Source organism: Oratosquilla oratoria, chromosome 26 (genome assembly GCF_046742065.1).
Source record: "Oratosquilla oratoria isolate Oo_2021 chromosome 26, ASM4674206v1, whole genome shotgun sequence".
Classification (NCBI taxonomy): Eukaryota; Metazoa; Arthropoda; class Malacostraca; order Stomatopoda; family Squillidae; genus Oratosquilla; species Oratosquilla oratoria.
In genome coordinates this window covers 15,846,232-15,867,938 of record NC_134802.1, presented here as the reverse complement: position 1 = coordinate 15,867,938, position 21,707 = coordinate 15,846,232, and the positions used below count along the sequence as shown (strand labels likewise).

Genomic DNA, 21,707 nt, shown 5'->3' with positions numbered 1-21,707 from the left:
AGTTTGATTGGTTGTATAGCCTTGGTTGTGTGGCTGAGGACGGCGCTTCTATTCAGAACGTGGAAGCACCGCTGCCGCCAGTTATGTAACCTTTTGGTTTGTGTAGGCTACATAAGGAGGACTTAATGCGGGTGAGATAAACTCCAAACGGGGAGTTTTCTTCTATTTATTTATAAAAGGAGAATCTGGTTAGAAATATAACCAACTACAAATGGCCCCTGTGGGCAAAATACAGTAAGTGCAGGGCCTTCACCTCGGGCACACCTGGCTGGCAGGCTTGACCTGCTCAGCTCTGGCTGGTAGGCTCTTGGCCTGCCCAGCTCTGCCTGTCTTGGTGACATGGGTGTCGTTAATGAAGGGGATTAGTAGGTTATCGTAAGTAAAAGTGTTAATTGCTATTTTTAGGCTTTGGAGTTAGTTCTACTTATTGGGGTTATTCGTTTGGTTGGTGGGTATGGTTAGGTATGTTATATATATGTTAGCTTATGGGTTATATAATAAGGGGTCAGTTATAATAAAGGGGGTTTAATGGGTTAGTCTGGTGGTATTTGGCATGTTCGTGGCGATATCCTGTTTTGTCTGATTTCTGCTGCGTTAGATGTGTGTTCTGGGAAAGCAAGGTAAGCAAGAGGGGAGTCTCGCTATGTTGCAAGCATGTGGATCACGTGCGAGGTAGGTGATGATTCGTAATGGTTACAATATTTCATCCGGTTGCATTTATGCAACAATTGTAAAATTAGTACGCCCATGGAGTTTTAGATAAATGTACGTCTTTATACTATATGATGGTTTTATTCTTTTTCCCTCCTATCATATCTAAATAACAGTGAAGAGTCCTAGGCTACAGTTTTATTCACACACATAAACAATGTAAACAAAGATTTATGTGTGACATCTAGATATTTTACTTCCAAGAATTCAAGTTAGTGTCTGTTGTGTGGGTTATCTCAAACAAAATGGCTAGTTGTGTGGCCGAATTTCAAGAAGTGACCTGAGCCCATTGTTTCTATAAATTGAAATTTACTGGACTATAATCATCTTATATCAGCTTGGAGAACTTTCCCCTCTCTTTGTATTATACCTCATCTACAAATAAAATACAACTTCTGCATCATTCCACAATATAAAACTACATGGACGTTTTAAAGATCCACAACCTGATGGTTGTTCATTTTTTACAGGGTATAATTTTGAGTGGCGTATCTCAACAAGCTCAACCTAACCTAACCTAAATCTAATCTAACCAAACCAAACTAAACCAAACTTAACATAACCTAACCTAACTTAGTCTAACCCAATTTAACCTAACCTAACATAACCTTGATTAAATGATCGTCAATGCTGGGGGTACTCTTTACAAATTAATATGTCGGGTTCTCTGGAGTTGCTGATCATTACAACGTCCGACTATCTCATGACATTCACACAATGTTTCATTCAGCTGCAAAGGTTTTTCTTTATAGAATTCTTATTACTGTTACATTGATTTATGTGGCTGAGGCCTCTAACGTATATGGAAAATTAACAGAATTTTATTTTTCAAAATTCAATGATACTTGCTATGGCAATGAAAAATATATATCTTTAATTACAGGCGTTCTGTGTATTCGTTCTGTCGAGCACATACATGATCATTGGTACCTCCTCTTCTTGGCCGACGGTGATTCCCAAAATCCTGAACGACACAAGCTCAAATTTTAATCTTACCGACCAGGATATTCAATGGCTTAGTAAGTCTTAATTTGCTTATGTTTATACACACACAGTGCATTCTCACCAGAACTTTTCTATTAACATTATTTTCTAGTTGCTTCAGAACCAGTGAGTTCTATGTTCGCCCCGGCAATGACGGGGATATTGATGGAAGTACTCGGACCGCGTCGTCTGCTAAGTCTGACAGTGATGCCAACTATGGTCGTTTGGCTGCTGATGGCTTACGTCCCCTCTAAAGTGGTCCTTTTTATCGGGCGAATCGTCATCGGAATCTTAAGTGGATCAGTGAGCACGTCTGTGTCCCCTTTCACAGCAGAACTCACATCACCTGAAGTGAGGGGAATGCTTGGGTCCGTGCGGAAAATCTTTGGGTCGGTGGGTAACTTGTACATGTATATCACGGCCACCTTCGTACCTTGGCAACTTGCAACAGCACTTAACGCTGCACCGCTGTTACCCACTGCCATCTTATTCTTCTTTGTCAAAGAGGTAAGAAACTGACAATCACGATGATACTTCACACCAATGAATACCAATATTTAATACTTGTTTTAAATAATGCCATCATGAACTGAATAACATTCTTCTCCTTAGTCACCGTATTGGTTAGCGAGACATCGGAGAGAAGACGACGCACGTCAAGCACTGTCTTTCCTTCGTGGGCCAAAAGAAGACGTCTGTGAAGAACTGGAAAGAATCAGAGTGGCCAATGAAGATCAGCCCTCGGCCAACATGAAAGAGCAAGTATGTACACAAAGATTTGTCGATAATTGTCCATTTACTTCTCAGCACAACTAGAGATTTATCTGTACTTGTATTTTTTTTTTTTTTTTCAGATTATCCAAATGAGACTGCCGAGCAACTACAAACCGACCCTACTGTCGTTTCTCTTCTATTTCGTGTCCGTCATGGGAGGGCAGGGTATTATTTTCCAGTACACAGTATTCCTTTTTCAGCTTGCTAGGCTCGATTTAGACCCTTTTAGGTGCACAATATTAGTTGGAGTCGGAGGCTTACTCTCAACAATTGTATCAATCTTCATTGTTGACTTGATCGACCGACGCCCCTTAGTGATCACTTCCTCATTAGTATGCGCCACATGTCTCGTCTTAACATCTCTTAGTATGATGTTTCCCGTTCTCCCGAGCTGGTTTATTGTCGTTTTTGTTGTCACTTATGTCGTGAGTCTCAACATGGGTGTCAACACTTTGCCGACCATCGTAATGAGTGAGATCGTCCCAACTCCTGTTCGGTTCCTAGGAACATCGATGAGTTGCAATGTTTACCTGTGCAGTATGTTCTTAGCATCGATCACTTTCCCACTTATGGTAAGTGGAGTTGGTCTAGAGTTTTCTTTTCTGATATTCGCTGCATTCAACATACTGCTGGCTATTATATTCTACAGTCTTGTGCCAGAGACCAGAGGACGGTCTTTGGTCGAACTCCAGTATGCCTTTTCGGGAGACAAAATAGGCACCGACGATAAAGATTTGGAATGTAGTGTACATCTTTTTCACTCGAAGGAGGAACAGACGGATTCTATACAACTGAAATGTAGAAGATAAAACTTTATTGCAGAATCACATATTACCTTGCAAGTCTCAAACATATGAGAAATATATTCACCCTCAAATAACATAAGAATACTTGCTTCAATAATGACATATCACTAAACCTGTGCTGTTGTCGTAAAAATGCCTTCACTTATTTCCATATACATTCATATGTCTATGCAGTAAATAAATATATATTCTTTAAATGTGTTTTCATACATATAAATATATACCTAAAGGCCCTTTTGCTTTGAAAAGGACGGATAAATGTTGCCTCGAGTTCCACTGAGTGGAAACCCGCAGACCTATAGCGGCTAGGAACGGTCCTCGGCCCTTTCATAGATTTTTCTAGGAAGAAACATTGAAGAGTTCTCTGTGTTATATTGGTGTGGGGCTGTTTCTGTTTCATCGGCTTATAGTAAAACAAGGAGAGATGTTGCCAATTGTCAGGTCAACTTATGTGAAAAGAAAATTGATCTATAGCTTCGGCTTACAAGGAGGGGCATGCCGACAGAATACCTTTTGGTCCATAACTAGGTCGGATGCAAAAAGATATATATAATAATGAATAAATAAGCAAATAGATAAGAATTATAATATAAACAATAAAGAAATAAGTAGAGTTAAATAATAAACAAACATGTGAAGAGTAAATAATAATAAACTGACAGATAAAAATCATATTTAATAATCAAGGAAATTTTAATAAACATACAAATAATAACAAATAAATAGATAAATAATATAAAATAAATGACAGGCATTACAGCATCTTGCTTAGGTGTTTATCTAAACAAATCTTAAAGCTCCGAACTAAACTACACTCCAATGCCATCTGCAGGAAGTTTATTCCATTCATTAACTACACGCTTGGCGAAGATGTTTCTACCCACTTCCAAATTAAATCTATTTCCTGACAGTTTGAGACCATTATTTCTTATCAGATTCTCATTCAATGTGAAAATTTTGTTACTTTTAATGTTGTCAGTTCCCTTTAAAATCTTGAAGACCTGTATCAAGTCGCCTCTGAGTCTACGCTTTTTTAGAGAAAACAAATTCATATCCTTTAGTCGATTTTCGTATGATTTATTTTTTACATAACATACATAAGAACATAAGAATAAAGGAGAATGCAAGAGACCATAAGGTCTACACTAGGCAGCTCCGTATCCATCACCACCTGTCATCCCCATCCATAAAGTTGTCTAATCGTTTTTTAAAACAACTGATAGTTTCAGCGCTTACTACATGGTTACTAAGTTTATTTTATTCATCGACCACCCTATTAGTAAACCAATTCTTGCCTATTTCCTTCTTAAATCCAAATTTGTCCAATTTATACCCATTACTGCGAATCCTGCCCTGTTGTTTTATTATGATGACCTTGTTTGTATCACCCTTGTTATAACCTTTGATCCACCTCAATACTTCTATTAGATCACCCCGCACTCAGCGTCTTTCCAGAGAGTGTAAGTTAAGGTGCCTAAGCCTCTCTTCGTAAGGCCTTCTGAGTCCATGTATCCTTTTGGTCACTTTTCTCTGCACTGGTTCTAGTGAATTTATGTCCATTCTGTAGGACGGAGACCAAAACTGTACCGCATAGTCAAGGATGGGTCTAACTATCGCTAGATAGAGTTTCATAATTACCTCTGCACTTCTATTCGTTAGCGTCCTAGTAATGAAACCTAATGTACTGTTAGCTTTATTTCTGGCTCTAATGCACTGCTTTCTGGTTTAATGTCAGGACTCACCAGAATTCCCAAGTCCCTCTCGCACTCAGATTTTCCTAAAAACGTGTTATCTAAGCTGTATCTATTTTCGGGGTTGTGTAGTCCTACGTTTAACATGCTACACTTAGAGATATTGAAGTTCATTTGCCATTTGACCGACTATGTTAACAATTTGTTAAGATCATCTTGCAGAATCTCTGCGTCGTCTCCTGACCTAATTAGGCGTCCTATTTTAGTGTCGTCCGCAAACTGACTAACATCACTATTTATCCCATCGTCTAAGTCGTTTATGTACACAATGAACAACAAGGGACCCAAAACCGAGCCCTGGGGGACCCCGCTAGTAACATTGCCCCACCTAGATTTTATTCCATTTATGGTGACCCATTGTTTTCTGTTACTAATCCAAGCTCTAATTCATTCTAACACTTTTCCTCCTATGCCATGGGCTTTGATATTATTTAGTAGTCTCTGGTGTGGCTCCTTGTCGAACGCTTTGCTAAAGTCAAGGTGAATAACATCGTAATTATCAGTGTTATCTGAAGCCTTATGTACTTTAGTGTAAAAGGATAGAAGATTAGTCACACGTGACTTACCCTTAGAGAAACCATGCTGTGAATCACGAATTAAATTATGTCATTCGATGTGTTCTCTGAGTCTATTTACTATTATTGATTCAAGCATTTTTCCCATAAATGATGTCAAACTGATTGGCCTGTAGTTGCATATAGACGATCTATCTCCCTTCTTAAAAACAGGAACAACGTTTGCCTGCCTCCAAGCAGTTGGCACAAAACCAGTGTCTATCGACTTATTGAATATTTCAGTTAAATGGTCGCAGATTTCAAATCTACTCTCCTTAAGCATTCTTCGAAAAATTTCGTCTGGACCCGGAGATTTTGTAGCTTTAAGTGTTTCAATCTGCTTGACTACTTCTTCTTTACTAATGTTATATTTGGAATTAGTTTTGAGGCTCGCCGTTGTACTTTTTTCAAACTTTCAATGTCTTTAATGAGATTCGGTGACCATACGAAAACAGCATATTCCAAATGTGGACGAACTTATGATTTATATAGCTTGTTAATGAGAGATGGACTTTTAAAGTCCTAGAATCTTATTTGTTTTCTCAGAGGCTGAAATACACTGCTTAGATGTGCATGTGTGTCCGTGTTTCTGTGTGTGCGTGTGTCTGTCTGTGTGTATTTGTGTATATATATATATATGTGTGTGTGTGTGTGTGTGTGTGTGTGTGTGTGTGTGTGTGTGTGTGTGTGTGTGTGTGTGTGTGTGTGTGTGTGTGTGTGTGTGTGTGTGTGTGTGTGTGTGTGTGTGTGTGTGTGTGTGTGTGTGTTTCTGTGTGCGTGTGTGTGTGTGTGTGTGTGTGTGTGTGTGTGTGTGTGTGTGTGTGTGTGTGTGTGTGTGTGTGTGTGTGTGTGTGTGTGTGTGTGTGTGTGTGTGTGTGTGTGTGTGTGTGTGTGTGTGTGTGTGTGTGTGTGTGTGTGTGTGTGTGTGTGTGTGTGTGTGTGTGTGTGTGTGTGTGTGTGTGTGTGTGTGTGTGTGTGTGTGTGTGTGTGTGTGTGTGTGTGTGTGTGTGTGTGTGTGTGTGTGTGTGTGTGTGTGTGTGTGTGTGTGTGTGTTTCGTACGTCCCCTTCACTTTCTACTTTCCTTTCACCACTGTCTTTGTTACGTACGATTGTGTCACTCATAATTTTAGTTGGTAGGCCCTGTGCCTCCGATCATCCTACTTAGTCAAGTTTTAGCCTGTTAGTTCCACTTGGTATAGGATATATGACATCATCTAGTTTCTTTCAGTATTATCGGATGTATAGGAGGGGGAGATTAAACGGTGGAGTGGAGATTTTTCCTTGATTTTCTTCACGAATTCTTCTACAACGTGATTCTCTTTGGTACACCAAGGGACTCCTTTCCAGAACACGCATTTCAGGCATTAGGTAAGTTTCACAGTGACATAGTGATTTCTTTAGTTCAATGATCTTTAACTTTATATCTAAGATCTTACTCAAAGGACGTGATCTTAAATTCTTAAACCAATTAATTTTTCTCCTCCACCCTTTCCGCAACCAGATTCGTTGTTACAAGGCTATATGTAATACTATATACTTAAGCAATCCCGAATCTCTGCATAAATCAATTAGGTTACAAAATTCTACGCCAGTAAAGTGCCTCCGGTCAATGTTTATAAATATAACGCTGAGAGTGAATTTATGCAACTCACTTGCCTACGAACTATGTTGTTTACAAAACACCCAAACCATAGAAAATACAACCCCCACATTCTACCCCACTTTCTACCTATTTCCCTACCAGCTTCCTACAGGGCTCGGTAGCTACCACTTGACCGTCTCGAGAAACCCTTTTTAACTACCTTCTTACAGGTCCTTGGGATTTTACAATATGAAGGGAGTCAACATGTCATACAAGGAACTAAGTATTAAAAATATTTCTGCATAAACTGGCTAAAACAAGATTAGAAAGAAATATTCTTCAATGGATGTCATCAACTTAATGGTAACCCAAAATATGCAACTACTCCAACATGTACAAATGTAACACGAAAACCCTATTCATCCTTAAAACATTTTTACTGAACCTATGAAAACAAAGCATTTTAATATATCTATAACAGTTTCAGTAAATTTATTGAAAAACTCACTGCTACCAAAGTCTGAAGATGTCATAATTTACCAATAATAAAATCAGGAAAAAATTTCAAATAGTATTTGATGTCTTACTCCTTCTGATTACAATAAACATATTTAAGGCAGCGAAAATTAAAGAGAAGAAAAACAATTAAGAAATTTACAATATTAGAGAAGATGTTTGTGTTAGATCTCAAAAAGGGATGTTTTCTTATTTCTAAAAAGTGGTGAGATGTTGTATGCCTGTTTCGTGGATTAGGATAATGCATTTGACAAAGACATAATGAATTAATAAAGATTTTGAAGAAAATAAGGGTGGGTGAGATGTATTCAAAGCTAATCGCAAAGGTCCATTGGAAGCAAGAAGTACCAGTAAAAAAAGAACTGTGTGATTGGCAAAAGATTAAAAGAGGCGTGAGACCTGTTTAATTTATACAGTGAGATAATCATGAGAGATATTTACCATCTAAGAGGAGTAACAGTATGAAGAAGAAATCTCAATGATATTATATACGCAGACGATACTGTGTTACTCACAAAATCCGAAGCTAAGCTACAGGAACTAGTTACAGCACTAGTAGAAGCAAGTAGAGGCAGAGGTCTACCAATGAGTAAAAAGAAAACAGAAATAATGGTAATGACGGAAAAACAAGAATGTCCAAGAGTAAGAATTCAAGTAGAAGGAAGAATATCGACACAGGTGGACCAATTCAATTACCTAGGAAGCATGTTAACTTGGGATGGGAAAAGCGACAAAGAAATAAAGAGAAGGATAGCCATAATGAAAACCATTTTAACCAAATTTAACACTCAGTAGCTAACAATAAAATTAATATAGAACAAGAAAAATATGTGTAAAAGGTTACACTTGGTCAGTATTATTATATGGGTGTGAAACTTGGACAGTTGGTAAACAAATGCTGTACAGGATAAAAACAGTAGAAATGTGGATTTGTAGAAGGATGCTGAAAATTTAATGGACAGAACATAAAACAAACGAAGAAATACTGCAGAAAATAGGAACACGGATGAAAATGATAGAAACTATCAGGAAAAGACAGTTACACTTTGTAGAACACGTCATGAAAAAAAAAAAACAATTAGATGATACGTACCTAACGGGAAAAATAGAAGGAAAGAAGGCAAGAGGAAGACCTCGCAGAAAATATGTAGACGGGTTAAGGACATCTGTAGGAGAAGAAATAACAAATATCATCTTGTAGAAGAACCATGTGCAGACATTAAAGGAGCTCCATAATGGTCAACGTCCAAGTGGATACGGCACCCCGAATGGAATGGAATGGTGAGACGTTTATCTGAGAGGTGTTACATTGGTCATATGCACGATATTAAGGATGATATCAATAGTGGAGAGCGTGCCTCCATGTATTTCAATTTTCAGAAACTGAGATCAACGGATTCACACTTAGAGCTCATAAAGTTGTAGCAAAGAATTGACACATACTAGTAAAGCTTCACAAGAATTTCTAATGATTCATGGAACACAAAAGAAAAGTATTATCTTATATTACTTAATGATCTTCATGACTGACCAAGGCTCCGGTTCTTCGTGACTGACTAAGGCTCCAGGTAGCACAGGTTTCCAATCGCAGACATGCACCATATATGTCAGTATCATAAATCCAATCTTATCTGTAAAAAAAAAATGTATTAATGTACAATTCCCATACGATGCTATATACATATTCCCCATACTCTTCAGAACTCAAAGTTTCCTCAATAGAATGAATACCTTCTCCCTTAAAAAGAGTTGTTGTTTTACAATCCTCAATGTCACAATTATCAAGTCTCATAACTCCCATTCCTAAACCCGGCTTCGACAAATTCCGACCTATTTCCCTCGCATCCTGCTTTAACAAGGTGCTGGTGCGTATTCTTCTCAACCGCCTCATGTTCCGCCTCCACGACAAACTCTCCACTAGGCTCTATGGCTTTCTGCCCCACCGCAGCACCGCAGCCTTATACACCCGCCTCTCCCCTACCAGTATTGTGGCATTTCTAGATCTTAAAAGCGCATTTGACATTACAAAAAAGCACATCATCCTCGATCAGCTTGTAAATTTTGGAATCAAGGGAATCTCTTGAGATGGGTACAAGGATACCTGAGCAATAGGTCGTCTCGTGTACTCTCTAAAGGGGCTATTAGTGCCACCAGGAGATTTGACCTTGGCACCCCACAGGGAGGTGTCCTCAGTCCATTTTTATTCAATGTCCCCATGCATCGCCTTCTATCTCTACTCCCCGATGTCCCAGGTACCCAAGTTACATGTTATGCAGACGACATATGCATTCATTCGACCTCCTCTGAAGATCTTCAACACTTTCTCCATTCGTTTTATGAACATTCATCTTCAGTTTGACATCGGTTATAGAGAAAATGCTTGAATCAGTAATAGTAAATAGACTCAGAGAACACATCGAATGACATAATTTAATTCGTGATTCACAGCATGGTTTCTCTAAGGGTAAGTCATGTGTGACTAATCTTCTATCCTTTTACACTAAAGTACATAAGGCGTCAGATAACAATGATAATTACGATGTTATTTACCTTGACGTTAGCAAAGCGTTCGATAAGGTGCCACACCAGAGACTTCTGAATAAAATTAAAGCCCATGGCATAGGAGGAAAAGTGTTAGAATGGATTAGAGCTTGGATTAGTAACAGAAAACAATGGGTCACCACAAATGGGATAAAATCTAGGTGGGGCAATGATACTAATGGGGTCCCCCAGGGCTCGGTTTTGGGTCCCTTGTTGTTCATTATGTATATAAACGACTTAGACGATGGGATAAATAGTGATGTTAGTCAGTTTGCGGACGACACTAAAATAGGACGCCTAATTAGGTCATGAGACGACGCAGAGATTCTGCAGGATGATCTTAACAAATTGTAACATGGTCGGTGAAATGGCAAATGAACTTTAACATCTCTAAGTGTAGCATGTTAAACGTAGGGCTACACAACCCCGAAAATAGATACAGCTTATATAACACGTTTTTAGAGAAAACTGAGTACGAGAGAGACTTGGGAGTTCCAGTGAGTCCGGACCTTAAAACCTGGAAACAGTGCATTAGCGCCAGAAATAAAGCTAACAGTACATTAGGTTTCATTACTAGGACGCTAACGAATAGAAGTGCAGAGGTAATTATGAAACTCTATCTAGCGATAGTTAGACCCATCCTTGACTATGCGGTACAGTTTTGGTCTCCGTCCTTCAGAATGGACATAAATTTACTAGAATTAGTACAGAGAAGAATGACCAAAATGATACATGGACTCAGACATTTGCCTTACGAAGAAGGGCTTAGACACCTTAACTTACACTCTCTGGAAAGACGCAGAGTACGAGGTGATCTAATAGAGGTGTTCAAGTGGATCAAAGGCTTTAACAAGGGTGATGCAAACAAGGTCATCATAATAAAGTAACGGGGCAGGACTCACAGTAATGGTTATAAACTGGGCAAATTTAGATTTAAAAAGGAAATAGGCAATAATTGGTTTACTAATAGGGTGGTCGACGAATGGAATAAACTTAGTAACCATGTAGTAAGCGCTGAAACTATCATTTGTTTTTAAAGAAACGATTAGACAATTTTATGGATGGGGATGACAGGTGGTGATGGATACGGAGCCGCCTAGTGTAGGTCTTATGGTCTCTTGTAGTCTCCTTCATTCTTATGTTATATTCTTATGTTCAATTGAGAATTTTCTTATTTAACCTCTCTACAACTTCATTGCTCTGAGGATGATTCACTTGGATATTAATTTTGTTTATCTTATATAACCTACATAATTCTTCAAAGATTTTGTTATTAAATTCAGTGCGATTGTCAGAAACTAAGATCTTAGGAGAAGTAACATTACTAATTATCGGATCATAGATTACTAAAGCAATTGTTTTAGCTCTCTTATTTGGTATGAGTTGTAAAATACAAAATCTTGAAAGATAATCATTGACAACAAATACAAATTTATATCCATTTTCATTTGGGTAATCTCATGATTTAGGTCAATATCCATGGATGAACCTCATTATATACCCCACCAAGTAGGACTAATGACCTGTCAGTTGTGATGCCTTACACTCTGTGAAATTTATGTTCTTCAACTTTCTACTATTGTTCTTCTTGCTTCAATCATTTCCACTCTATTGCTACATCCATCCCTGTGTCTACCCATTGGTCGTTTTCCTCTCAATTTCCAGTGGTAGCATTTACATACATATACCACAGGCTTTTCCCCCCTTACAAGGGAGGTAGCTAAGGTCAAAATCAAAGTCCATTGTATTTAAGTGAACTCTTTTCCAAGGTTTCTGCGGAATGGGATATGGTAGCATAGGAGCAGGTTTATGTGTATTTCCTTTTATTTCAAGCAGATTTCTATATATGCATATATGTCTTTCTTCATACCTGGCCAAAAGTATTTAAGTTGTGCTTGTCTACAAGTTTTATCATTTCCTGGGTGAGAACTACAATCACTTTCATGAAGTAATTTCAATACCTCCTGTACAAGAGTTTGTGGACTTACCAATAGATTCACTGGGTCCTTAGAATCATCCTTTCCGCTTACAACTGTTTTTCTATACAAAAGTCCATTGCTCAAATGAAATTCTTCTATCTCATATCCGTTTGGTAGTTCTGGAGGAATACCTCGTGGGTTCATCAAATTCTGAGTTACTTTTTCCCAAGTCCTATATATATATTTTTTTCCTTATTATCGTTTCCTCATCCAATGTTACTAGTTCATTAATACCGCAGATAAAATTTATCAACCCCGGCGTTGGTTGGTTAATATTCCTAGATAGTGCATCTGCTGCAACGTTCTTCCTACCTGGAATATATTCAAATTTAACCTCGTAAAACTAAAGTGTAGTACACCACCTGGCAAATCTGCCTCTAAGATTCTTATGTTTGAATAAGTTCTGGATAGCTGTATGATCGGTCCACACTCTGACTGGATATCCAAGTATCATATCTCTAAAACTCTCGAATGAATATATCACTGCTAATGTTTCTCTTTCTTTAATGGAGTAGTTTCTCTCTGCACTATTACAAAGTCTCGATGTGAAGGCTATGGGATTCAATTTTCCGTCTCTCTCATGCAACAGTATGCCTCCTAACCCTATGCCAGACGCATCAGTACAAAGAAAGAACTCTTTATCAGGAAATATACTCTTTATATCTCTTTATATCAGGAAATATGAGAACTGGAGAACTAATAAGTTTATCTTTCAACTTGTCAAAATATTGTTATTGTACAAATCTCCAAATGAACTTTGAATCTTTCCTCAACACGGAACTTATTACATTAGCTATGCCTGCATAACCCTTGATAAATTTTCTATAATATCCTGTCAATCCCAAGACACTTCTAAAATTTTCTACATTGTTCAGAACTAGATAATTCTCTACTGCTTCTATCTTTGAATTCACTGTCTATCTTATGTTCCAAATAAATGACACTGTCCTGCAAAAACTTACAACTTCCAAGTTCAGTTTCAAACTTACTTTAACTAGTCTTAAGAATAAAAAATCTAATTTCTTAAAGTGCTCAGCCATTGTCTTTCCTAACAAACCCATCTAGAACTGTATTCATTGATATCATATAAATTAACAGACTATTACATAACCCAAATGGCATTCGTTTGAACACATAGTGCCCCGTTGTTGTAGAAAAAGCTGTATAATCCCTTGAATCTTCATGCAACTTAATCTGCCAGATAGCGGATTTGATATTTATAGTACTAAAATACTTATTCTTGGTTCTCAAACTACGAAGAATATCTGCTATTACGGTAATGGTAATCTATCAGGTATTGTCTGTTTATTCAATTCCTGGACGTATGGTACCATCTGATTTTGGAACCAGAATCAAAGGAAAATTTCATTTACTTTGACTTGGTTCTATGATACCCTGTAATAACATTTCATTGATCAATTTATCTACATTGGCTAGCTTGGAATATGGTAATCTGTAGGCAGGTATATAAATAGATTGAGTCCCTGGTTTTAATTTGAACTGATGTTTTATAAATATTGTATTGCCCAAGGAGTCCCCCAGAAAGTAATTGCTTTATTGTGCTTGACAAGCAATGTTATCAAGCTTACTTCTAGATCTGGATAACAAGTAGGTTGTAGTTGACTCTTATATCTCTCTCTTAATTCTGTTTCTTCCTAGATGGATAAGATTGGTGAAATTGATGGTTCTACTTCCTCTGTATTTTCATTTAAAATCTTAATGGGTCTTGTACAGACTTGAAAACATCCTATTTGTGTACCTTTTCTTAAGACTATGGCTTTATTCAAAGTACTAATAACTAATATTTCTACCGTGTTCTTGTGTGTCTTATAAATCCCCGAGTCCAATTTCAATTAATTCTTGGGTGATTAAAATTTCAGAGTCTACAGTAACTCCTTTCAACTGCACTTTATTACGCCACCTTCCACATTTAGCAAAGCTTCATTTGGAGTTGATGAATTCTGGGTAATTTCTGAGATTTCTTAAACACTTCTGTTTGGTTCAATATGTGTGACTTTTTCTCTGTTTTATCTGTTCTTAAATAGACCACTCTGCCACGCTACCATCCAATCTACCATTGTTATCTTCCTTAACTATCTCAATAGGCTCTCCTGTCACAGATACTGGCTCTAAGTCTGGTTGATTTAAAAATGGAATTAACTTTGATTTCATTGAGATCCCAACTCAGCAGGACATATAAACATGCCCTCTTTTCTCATAGTTGCAAATCCTATCAATAAATCTCCTGGGAAAACAGCTTCTTCAACAACTATCACTGGAATGTGCTAGTGTTCATTTCTATACAAAATGACATCTAATTCTGTCTTACCTAATGTTTAACTGACTTCCTGTTATTCCTTGCAATGCGTAATGGATTGGTTCCAATGTTTTTAGTTCCGGTTTTAATTGGTTTAAAACTTTGCGAGTAATATCATTGACTACAGATCCTGTATCAATAAATATTTGAATAGGTTTATTGAAAACTCGAACCCGCAATGATGGGTCCTACAGAAGTCCTTCCAATTGTCATAGTCAATTTACAATTGTCTTTGGTGCTGGTGTTTTCTTTCACCCTTCTATCACTCTTGTCCCTAACACAATACTGTATATTTGTTGCTCTAGGGTTAGCTCTGTAGTCTTGTTTTATTCTATATCTGGAGGTTTTCTCTTGGTTCTGGGTGAATACGAACATTTTGCATTGTTCTACAATATTCTGTTCAATGTCCTACTCTCTGGTGATACAAACAGAAAGGTGGGTTTCTACAATGATATTCATCATGACCCTCATATTTGCAGTTCCTACAAATAGTCTTATGATAAAATTCTTGTGCTTTATGCCCCCAGTTATTATTATTATGGCATTCAATTCTAGCATTCTTTAAAGTGCTTCTAACTCTATGTTCAGATCTTCTGATTCTGTAATTACTCCTAAAGTTCCTATTTTCTCTCTGTTGTTGCACTCCAATTTTCTTGACATATGGAATAATTGATTTATCTCCCCCACGGAGCTGCTAGTATAGTCCTTATGGTCTTCTGCAGTCTCCTTCATTCTTATGTTCTTATGTTCTTAAGTCCATATTTTCTTTAGGATCCCTGTGTAGCTTTTCTGCAATTATCTCATCACAATTATGAACCAATAATCCATATGCTATTAACTTAGTTGGTACACTAATAGTGACAAAAACATCAGATGATTAAAAAAAATAGAATTTCTAAAAGAAAATGTGAGTAACAGTCGCACGTAACAAAGATAGTGGTGAAAGGAAAGTAGAAACTGAAGGGGGGAGCACGAACGAAGCGGTAGCTAGGTACGAAACACAACACTACTAAAAAAGAGACTGGTGTAACGAATTAACTCCACCGCTGCCACCACTTTTGCACGCCCCTTCACTTTCTACTTTCCTTTCACAACTGTCTTTGTTAAGTACGATTGTCCCTCACAATTTTAGTCGATAGACCCTGTGCCTCTGATCATCCGACTTAGTCAAGTTCTAGACTGTTAGTTCCACTTGGTATAGGATATATGATATCATCTAGTTTCTTTCAGTATTATTGGATGTATAGGAGGGGGGATTAAACGGTGGAGTGGAGACTTATCCTTGATTTTCTTCATGAATTCTTCCTCAACTTGATTATCTTAGGTACATCAAAAGAATCCCTCCAAGAACACGCATTTAAATCCTAGGTACGTTTGGAAATAACGTAGTGATTTTTTTTTTTTCAGTGTTCTTTAACTTTATATCTAAGAGCCTCCTCAAAGGACGTGATCTTACAATCGTGGACCATTTGAGTTTTCTCCTCCACCCTTTTCGTAATCATATTCGTTGTTACAATCTCGAATCTCTGCATAAATCAATTAGGTTACAAAATTCTACGTCAGTAAAGTGCCTCCAGTCAATGTTTATAAATATAATGCTGAGAGCGAACTTATGCAACTCACTTGCCTACAAGCTGTGTTGTTTACAAAACACCCAAACCATATCCATACAACCCTCACCATCTACCTACTTTCTACCTATTCCTCTACCAGCCTCTTACAGTGTGTTTGTGTTTGCGTGTGTGTGTGTGTGTGTGTGTGTGTGTGTGTGTGTGTGTGTGTGTGTGTGTGTGTGTGTGTGTGTGTGTGTGTGTGTGTGTGTGTGTGTGTGTGTGTGTGTGTGTGTGTGTGTGTGTGTGTGTATTCACCTTGGTCTTTGGATCACGTGTTGTGATCGACAGCTATTTCCCTCCCGGAAGAGAGCTCAGAGCTCGTATGACCGATCTATGGGTAATGCTATGACCTTTCACACACACACACACCCAACTCCCCGCCCACAAGAGTCAGAGTAACGACCCGAAGCACAGCGATACCGAAATAATTTCGGCCCTGGGCAGGATTCGAACCAGGTACTGCGAGTACCACCGTACTTCCCAGTCCAGTGCTCTACCAACCGCGCCACCGAGTCCTCTGTGTGTGTGTGTGTGTGTGTGTGTGTGTGTGTGTGTGTGTGTGTGTGTGTGTGTGTGTGTGTGTGTGTGTGTGTGTGTGTGTGTGTGTGTGTGTGTGTGTGTGTGTGTGTGTGTGTGTGTGTGTGTGTGTGTGTGTGTGTGTGTGTGTGTGTGTGTGTGTGTGTGTGTGTGTGTGTGTGTGTGTATTCACCTTCGTCTTTGGATCACGGGCTGGACCCGTGAACTACAGTTATTTGTTGATTGTTGTTTTGAATGTACTAAAAACTCAACAATTGGTTGGTGAGTAATAAAGAAAATATTAAGTTCCTTGTCACTGGTTTATTGGATCACTGCGTACACACCGCTCCCACGCTAACAAGTGACTCACGCGCGTCCCTTCACTGGGCAAACTAATTTCTACGGTTACCATTTGCTCAATTAGTCTCATTTATTCCCTTTCAAACAGAAAACAACGGACACTCAAAACAATAAGTTAATACAGAATATTTTACAAGGATAACCTATTTCACATTCATTCCACTTTCTCATTACAATAATTGAAATGATAATTAGATAAGTAAACAGAAAATGATAATATACGACTTCTTCACGGAAACTTCGAGAATTTTTTTTACCCATGCATACAAACACACACACTTCCAATTATGCATCACTTTTGCAATTCCTAAATGAATAAACAAATTAATATAACTACCATATATATATATATATATATATATATATATATATATATATATATATATATATATATATATGAAGCATTATGCAAGAATGGCAAAGGAAATACATGAATAGCATAAGAAATATGGTAGTACAATGAGGTAGATATAAATTGATGAACATAAAGACATTACACACACACACACACACACACATACACACACACACACACACACACACACACACACACACACACACATATATATATATATATATATATATATATATATGTATATATATGTATGTATATATATATATATATATATATCCTTAAAAGTGGCAGTTGCCGACAAGATTGACGAGATAAACACCATATGAGGACGGAGCCTTTATTTGCGAAACGTACAAATAAAGGCTCCGTCCTCATATGGTGTTTATCTCGTCAATATATATATATATATAAATATATATATATATATACATGTATATATATATATATGTGTGTGTGTGTGTGTGTGTGTGTGTGTGTGTGTGTGTGTGTGTGTGTGTGTGTGTGTGTGTGTGTGTGTGTGTGTGTGTGTGTGTGTGTGTGTGTGTGTGTGTGTGTGTGTGTGTGTGTGTGTGTGTGTGTGTGTGTGTGTGTGTGTGTGTGTGTGTGTGTGTGTGTGTGTGTGTGTGTGTGTGTGTGTGTGTGTGTGTGTGTGTGTGTGTGTGTGTATTCACCTCGGATCTTCACCTCGGATCTGCTGCAGTCTCTGTCGAGACAGCCAGACACCACCCTACGGCAGTGAGCTCAGAGCTCATTATTTGCCGATCTCTGGGTAGGTCTGAGACCACTCACACACCACACACCGGGACAGCAAGGTCACAACTCCTTGACTAACGTCCCGTACCTACTCACTGCTAGGTGAACAGGGGTTACACGTGAAAGGAGACAAACCCAACTTATCTCCGCCCGGCCGTGTGTGTGTGTGTGTGTGTGTGTGTGTGTGTGTGTGTGTGTGTGTGTGTGTGTGTGTGTGTGTGTGTGTGTGTGTGTGTGTGTGTGTGTGTGTGTGTGTGTGTGTGTGTGTGTGTGTGTGTGTGTGTGTGTGTGTGTGCGTGTATGTGTGTATATATATATATATGTATATATATATAAATGTACAAGAACGCATGTATGAATGAAATTTACTTGTAATAAAGGTTTTGAAAGGATGGAAATGGAGAACATTTTGGCAGCTAGACGGTTAGAAGGTTCAAGAAGAATTATTACGGCTGCGAAGATTGTACAGGTGGGACACCGGTGAAGGTGAAGGGGGAAGGGAAGGAGGATTTGTGTCAGTGGGAGTCGAGGGCGTCGGAGGTTCGCTGTCGCGATCTACACCTCGGGAGAAGAGCTTAAGGTTGTCTAGGTGCAAAATGGTTTCTGAATCTAAATGTAGATGTTTCAATTTGACTTTGTTACTAGGTTCAAAGACGAGGACACGGAAAGGACCAAGGAATTTTGGTGAAAGCTTGGAAGAGGGAGAATGGTTTAGGGCATACACGATGTCACCTATTGCAAAGTTAGACTCTCTCGAATTTTTATTATGAAAAAGGGCCATCTCGTCTTTGGCAAGGGAATGAGACTGAGTAGTTCTCTTGAAGATAGTGCTGAAATTGGCAAATGAAACCTCTACAAAATCATCAAGGTTGCAAATAGGGCCTATATCTGAAGCAAGAAGGTCATATAGAAGTCGCTTGTCTGAAGCAAAGATGACAAAGTGAGGCGACTCCGATATGGACCTATTGATGGCACTGTTAAGGCAAGATTGAATCATAGGGACATGGTGATCCCAGGAGAGATGAAGGTCGGAAACGAGGTGTCGGAGAATCTTTCTGTTTTGGCGTTCGACAAAGCCATTTGAACTAGGGTGGTAAGCAATGACATTACATGTTGTTATCTGAAAGGATTTGCAAATATTTGAAAGAATTTCATCATTTAATTCCGTTCTATTGTCAGAGAGAAAGATTTTGGGAGTAGTGAAGCGGCAAATAATCTTGTCAATGAAGGTCTTTGCAATCATTTTAGCAGTCTTATCCGGAACAAGTTCAAGGATACAGAATCTGGAAAAATTGTCCATTCACACAAACAAGTACTGTGAAGTACGAACTCAGAACACTTACTGGTTCTCGAGATTGAGATGGTCACTACCTGCAACCCTATTCTCATTTTTACCATACGACCAAGTACGCTCGTGGGAGGGGGTAAGGACCAGATCGAATCCTTTTCACGCTTCTCGCCATTGTAACCATACGAGCGTACTTGGTCGTATGGTAAAGGCGGTAAGGCGGTAGTCATGGGGGGCTCTTGTCGTCATGTACAGCCCAGGTTCGAGTCCTAGCGCGACGGTCATAAAATTATATGAATAATGTCGCTGTCCACTAGCGAATTTCTCGTATGGTTACAATGGCGAGAAGCGTGAAAAGGATTCGATCTGGTCCTTACCCCCTCCCACGAGCGTACTTGGTCGTATGGTAAAAATGAGAATAGGGTTGCAGGTAGTGACCTTCTCAATCTCGAGAACCAGTAAGTGTTCTGAGTTCGTACGATTTTAAGTATCAGTGGTCGAGCGGTGTAAGGCGGTAGTCATGGGGGGCTCTTGTCGTCATGTACAGCGCAGGTTCGAGTCCTAGCGCGATGGTCATAAAATTATCTGATTAATGTCGCTGTCCACTAGCGAATTTCTCGTATGGTTACAATGGCGAGAAGCGTGAAAAGGATTCGATCTGGTCCTTACCCCCTCCCACGAGCGTACTTGGTCGTATGGTAAAAATGAGAATAGGGTTGCAGGTAGTGACCTTCTCAATCTCGAGAACCAGTAAGTGTTCTGAGTTCGTACGATTTTAAGTATCAGTGGTCGAGCGGTGTAAGGCGGTAGTCATGGTGGCCTCTTGTCGTCATGTACAGCCCAGGTTCGAGTCCTAGCGCGACGGTCATAAAATTATCTGATTAATGTCGCTGTCCACTAGCGAATTTCTCGTATGGTTACAATGGAGAGAAGCGTGAAAAGGATTAGATCTGGTCCTTACCCCCTCCCACGAGCGTACTTGGTCGTATGGTAAAAATGAGAATAGGGTTGCAGGTAGTGACCTTCTCAATCTCGAGAACCAGTAAGTGTTCTGAGTTCGTACGATTTTAAGTATCAGTGGTCGAGCGGTGTAAGGCGGTAGTCATGGGGGCCTCTTGTCGTCATGTACAGCGCAGGTTCGAGTCCTTGCGCGACGGTCATAAAATTATCTGATATATATACATATATATATATATATATATATACATATATACATATATATACATATATACATATATCACTGTTAAGTCACAGAAATGTCATTCTGGAATCGAAGCAAAGGAAGCGATCTCACGGAAATGGTGAATGCCGGTGAGCGGTGAAGAAGACGAACGCTCGATGAAACTGCGGAACTCGATGAGTGCAGTAGGAACGAACGGAGCGTAACGTGCTCGGAGAACGACGGAGGGTGCGGTGGAGGGGTAGCGGAAGAGTAGGCGCAGCGCTCAGCGAAGACGGTGGTGGAAGAGTTGACCAGCGCTCGGCAAAGACGATGGATGCAGGATGGGTGGATTAGTGGTCCAGCACTCGGCAAAGACGGGAGTGCGGTGGGGTGGAATCACGGCTAGTCGGTGGTGGTTGGGGTAGTGGAGGTGGTTCCGTGCCGCCTGTGTGTCGAACTAGGTCACTTGTGACGTAGGGTGGGTAGAGTAGGCCCACGCTGGGACGCTGAGTGACAGGCGACTTCCTGTCACTGTTGGACGAAGCGAGCGGGAGGGATTGAGAGCGGTTGGAATGTGTACGCAGAGTTGGTAAACAGGAAATGGGTAGGCTTGCTGGGCTTCTGCTCACACTTCAAAGCTTGGTGAACGTGGATGTGGAGGCGGAGGTGACCCCAGAGAAGATCTCGTAGACGTTCTCTAGAGATGGAAAGAGAACTTTTTGTAGGCGAATGTTGGTCACCCAGGACGGAAAGCAGTTAATGTCGTCTTGACGTGAAGTTTGAAGCAGGATGTCGAAAGATAGCGTCGTAAAACAGCGTTGAGGAGTTGGTGCCCGTGATGAAGCACAGGGGGTAGAAGGGTGGGTAAGAAACTTTTCTCGTAGCTAATATCCCACCGTAAGTGCCACTATTTTGTTGGGTGTTGTTTTGAATGTACTAACAACTCAATAATTGGTTGGTGAGCAATAAAGAAAATATTAAGTTTCTTGTCACTGGTTTATTGAATCACTGCGTACACACCGCTCCCACGCTAACAACTGACTCACGCGCGTCCCTTCACTAGGCAAACTAATTTCTACGGTTACCATTTGCTCAATTAGTTTCATTTATTCCCTTTCACACAGAAAACAACGGACACTCAAAA

At 39.3% G+C, this 21,707-nt stretch overlaps 2 protein-coding genes across 4 annotated transcripts in view; both read left to right on the top strand.

The window, feature by feature from the left end:
• LOC143039396 (facilitated trehalose transporter Tret1-like) overlaps nt 1-3,472 on the top strand; it is a 43,198-nt gene extending 39,726 nt beyond the window's left edge. For all 3 annotated transcript variants that reach the window (XM_076209368.1, XM_076209369.1, XM_076209367.1), the window contains exons 3-6: nt 1,595-1,730; nt 1,808-2,202; nt 2,308-2,457; nt 2,550-3,472. In XM_076209368.1, the coding sequence (XP_076065483.1) occupies nt 1,595-1,730; nt 1,808-2,202; nt 2,308-2,457; nt 2,550-3,278 (1,410 nt within the window). In that variant the 3' untranslated portion in view covers nt 3,279-3,472. The remainder of the gene's footprint in view (nt 1-1,594; nt 1,731-1,807; nt 2,203-2,307; nt 2,458-2,549) is intronic.
• A 5,976-nt stretch (nt 3,473-9,448) lies between these two features.
• On the top strand, nt 9,449-9,763 carry LOC143039282 (uncharacterized). Its single transcript, XM_076209155.1, has one exon. The coding sequence runs from the start codon at nt 9,449-9,451 to the stop codon at nt 9,761-9,763; it is 315 nt and encodes a 104-aa protein (XP_076065270.1).
• Nucleotides 9,764-21,707: the final 11,944 nt, after the last annotated feature.

Excerpts from the sequence above, each read along its gene's own strand:
- LOC143039282 (XM_076209155.1), top strand. The coding sequence starts at position 9,449 with ATGTCACAATTATCAAGTCTCATAACTCCCATTCCTAAACCCGGCTTC.